General features: G+C 56.7%; 1 protein-coding gene across 1 annotated transcript; it reads right to left on the reverse strand.

Annotated features, from left to right (window-relative positions):
- LOC110406663 (myelin-oligodendrocyte glycoprotein-like) lies at positions 1-2182 on the reverse strand (the record flags this gene model as incomplete). The annotated part of the gene is made up of 4 exons (XM_021413453.1): positions 1630-2182; positions 1204-1361; positions 566-907; positions 1-146 (listed from the first exon to the last, which is right to left on the reverse strand). Coding segments are annotated over exons 1-4 (729 nt in total), but the record flags the coding sequence as incomplete, so codon positions are not given.

Here is a 2188-nt window from a genome sequence, read left to right on the forward strand (position 1 = left end):
CAGCACCTCCCTGCGCTCCATCCCCTCTGCTCTCAGCTCACCTCGCTTCCTATGCAGAAAAACAATGATGACAAATGACCCAAGCAGAAGTGTGACGACCACAGCCAGAGCCACCATCCAGGGATGGACAACTGGGGAACAGGGATCTGGAAAAAACCATCAGGAAAAGGGTTCCATTTCTACTGTCATTTGTGGAAAAGCAAGAGTCAGACTTGGGAGATGCCAGAATGCGAAGGGGCAGCAAGCAGGGAGCAGCGAGGCACAACAGCAGCGTCCCCAGATGGGCACAGGTGGAGGAGCTGCTCAGCAGCCTGTGCCCACTGCCACTAAGCCAGGAAGAAACCCATCCCAGAAACCCAACCCAACCACCTCATCCATGCAGATCCATCCCCAAATCACACCGTGTGCCTGCTCCAACCCAAGCATCTCCTGGAACAACTCAGCCCCGACCTCTCTCAAAGGCTCCTGTCCTTCAGCTCTCCATGCATGGCCATGAGGATGGACAGAGGTGGGGATGGGACACACAAACCCAGCGACACCTGGAGGCCTCACCCCAGCCACTGACCTGACACCTCCAGGTTCACCATCTCATCTGCATAGCCATCAGCATCCTGCACAGCACAGATGTACGAGCCGCTATCGGATGAGGTGACGGCAGTGATGCGCAAATCCAGGTTTCCATCAGACAGACCGTTCCTGAGCAGTTCCGTCCTCCCTTTGTATTCCTCCATCTGGTCCAGATCCTCTCCATCTTGGTAGTGGTGCACTATCCCAGAGGACCGGTCCTGGATCCATCTGATGTCCAAGCTCCGTGCATCCTTGCAAGGGGACAAGTGGCAGCGCAGCACAACGTCCTGTCCCACGATGGCAGTGACACGGAGGCTGGGTGCCACCATCCTGATCTGGGCTGTGCAATGAGAAGGGCACGGAGAGATGGTGAGATGGTGCCTGCGTTCATGTGTGGGCACGAAGCGGCACAGGGGGAGGTGGTGCGCGCTGCATCCCATGTGCAAGAGCTGTAGAGGGAGCAGGAGGGAGTGGGGGTGTGGAGGAAGTGAAGAAGAGAGAAATTGTACCCAAAACCATGCGTTTTATGGAAGAACCACAGCTGGGTGCTGGGCTTGGGTCCTCCCTGCCCCATGGCCAATCCCCCACCCCACAGCAACAGCTCTGCCAGGCACAGCAGCCCCACAGGACCCCTACCTGATCCCGGGCGGAGGAGGAGCAGAGCCAGGAGATGAGGCAGGAGGTTCCTCCAGGGGAGGGTGGAAGTGATGTGTTTGCAGCCTGATCCAAAGCGCATCTGTGCTGGAGAAGAGGGTGGGGGAAGGAGAGAGAGGAAGGAGAGTGAGAAGGAGATGCTGTAGAAGATGGGGAAGAAGTTTTGGAAAGAATATGGGGAAAAGTTAGGGAAGAAAATGAGGGAAGAAGCTGTAGGAGAAGAGTGGGACCCAGAGGGTACCAGCCACCAGGGGAGGAGGGGATGGGGTCACTGGAATGTGAGTTCCATTAGTGCGGCCCCTACCACCTTTGGCAGAGCCAGTGCTCTTGCCAGGCTGCAGGGCAGAGCAGGTGATCCCCCAAGGATTTGCTCCCACAAGGAGCCCCACCGAGAGAGAAATCCCTCACCTGAGCTGCAGGAAGCGCACGGCTATGCCCAGCTTCTCCTGCCTTTGCCCAGCTCCAGGGTGCAATAGGAGGAAGTTGGCCATGGTTCAATCCAGGCAAAGGTTGGAGGGCATTGTACACATCCCATTGCAGCTTCCTGCTGCACGCTTGGGCTATGCATGCACCAGGAACACGCACCCTGCAGAAGCATTACTATAGCTGAGGGGAAAGCTGCAGGCTGTGCTCCAGGAGCTTGCTCTGAGCTATGTCCAAGGTGCAATGGCTTCTTTGCTCATTTGGGATTTTTTAGTAACCGAGCATTAATGCAGAAATGAATCAATGTTTGCCCCTGTGATACCCCCGGAGACCCACTTCCCACGGTGGGCGGCTGCAGGGACCAGGAAGAGTTTGTGGGGAAGGTTGGAGATCGGTGGGTGCACTCAGTGCCTGGAATGTGGGTTCCTCTGATGAACGAGAGCTGTAATGGTGGGGAGCGAAAGGGGCAGGGCCATCCCCCTGAGTGTTTGCTGGAACTATTGTTGGCTGCAAGCTTGTTGAGTGGCACCCAGCCGAGCCATAA

The sequence above is a fragment of the Numida meleagris genome, chromosome 15, assembly GCF_002078875.1.
Source record: "Numida meleagris isolate 19003 breed g44 Domestic line chromosome 15, NumMel1.0, whole genome shotgun sequence".
NCBI classification, from domain to species: Eukaryota; Metazoa; Chordata; class Aves; order Galliformes; family Numididae; genus Numida; species Numida meleagris.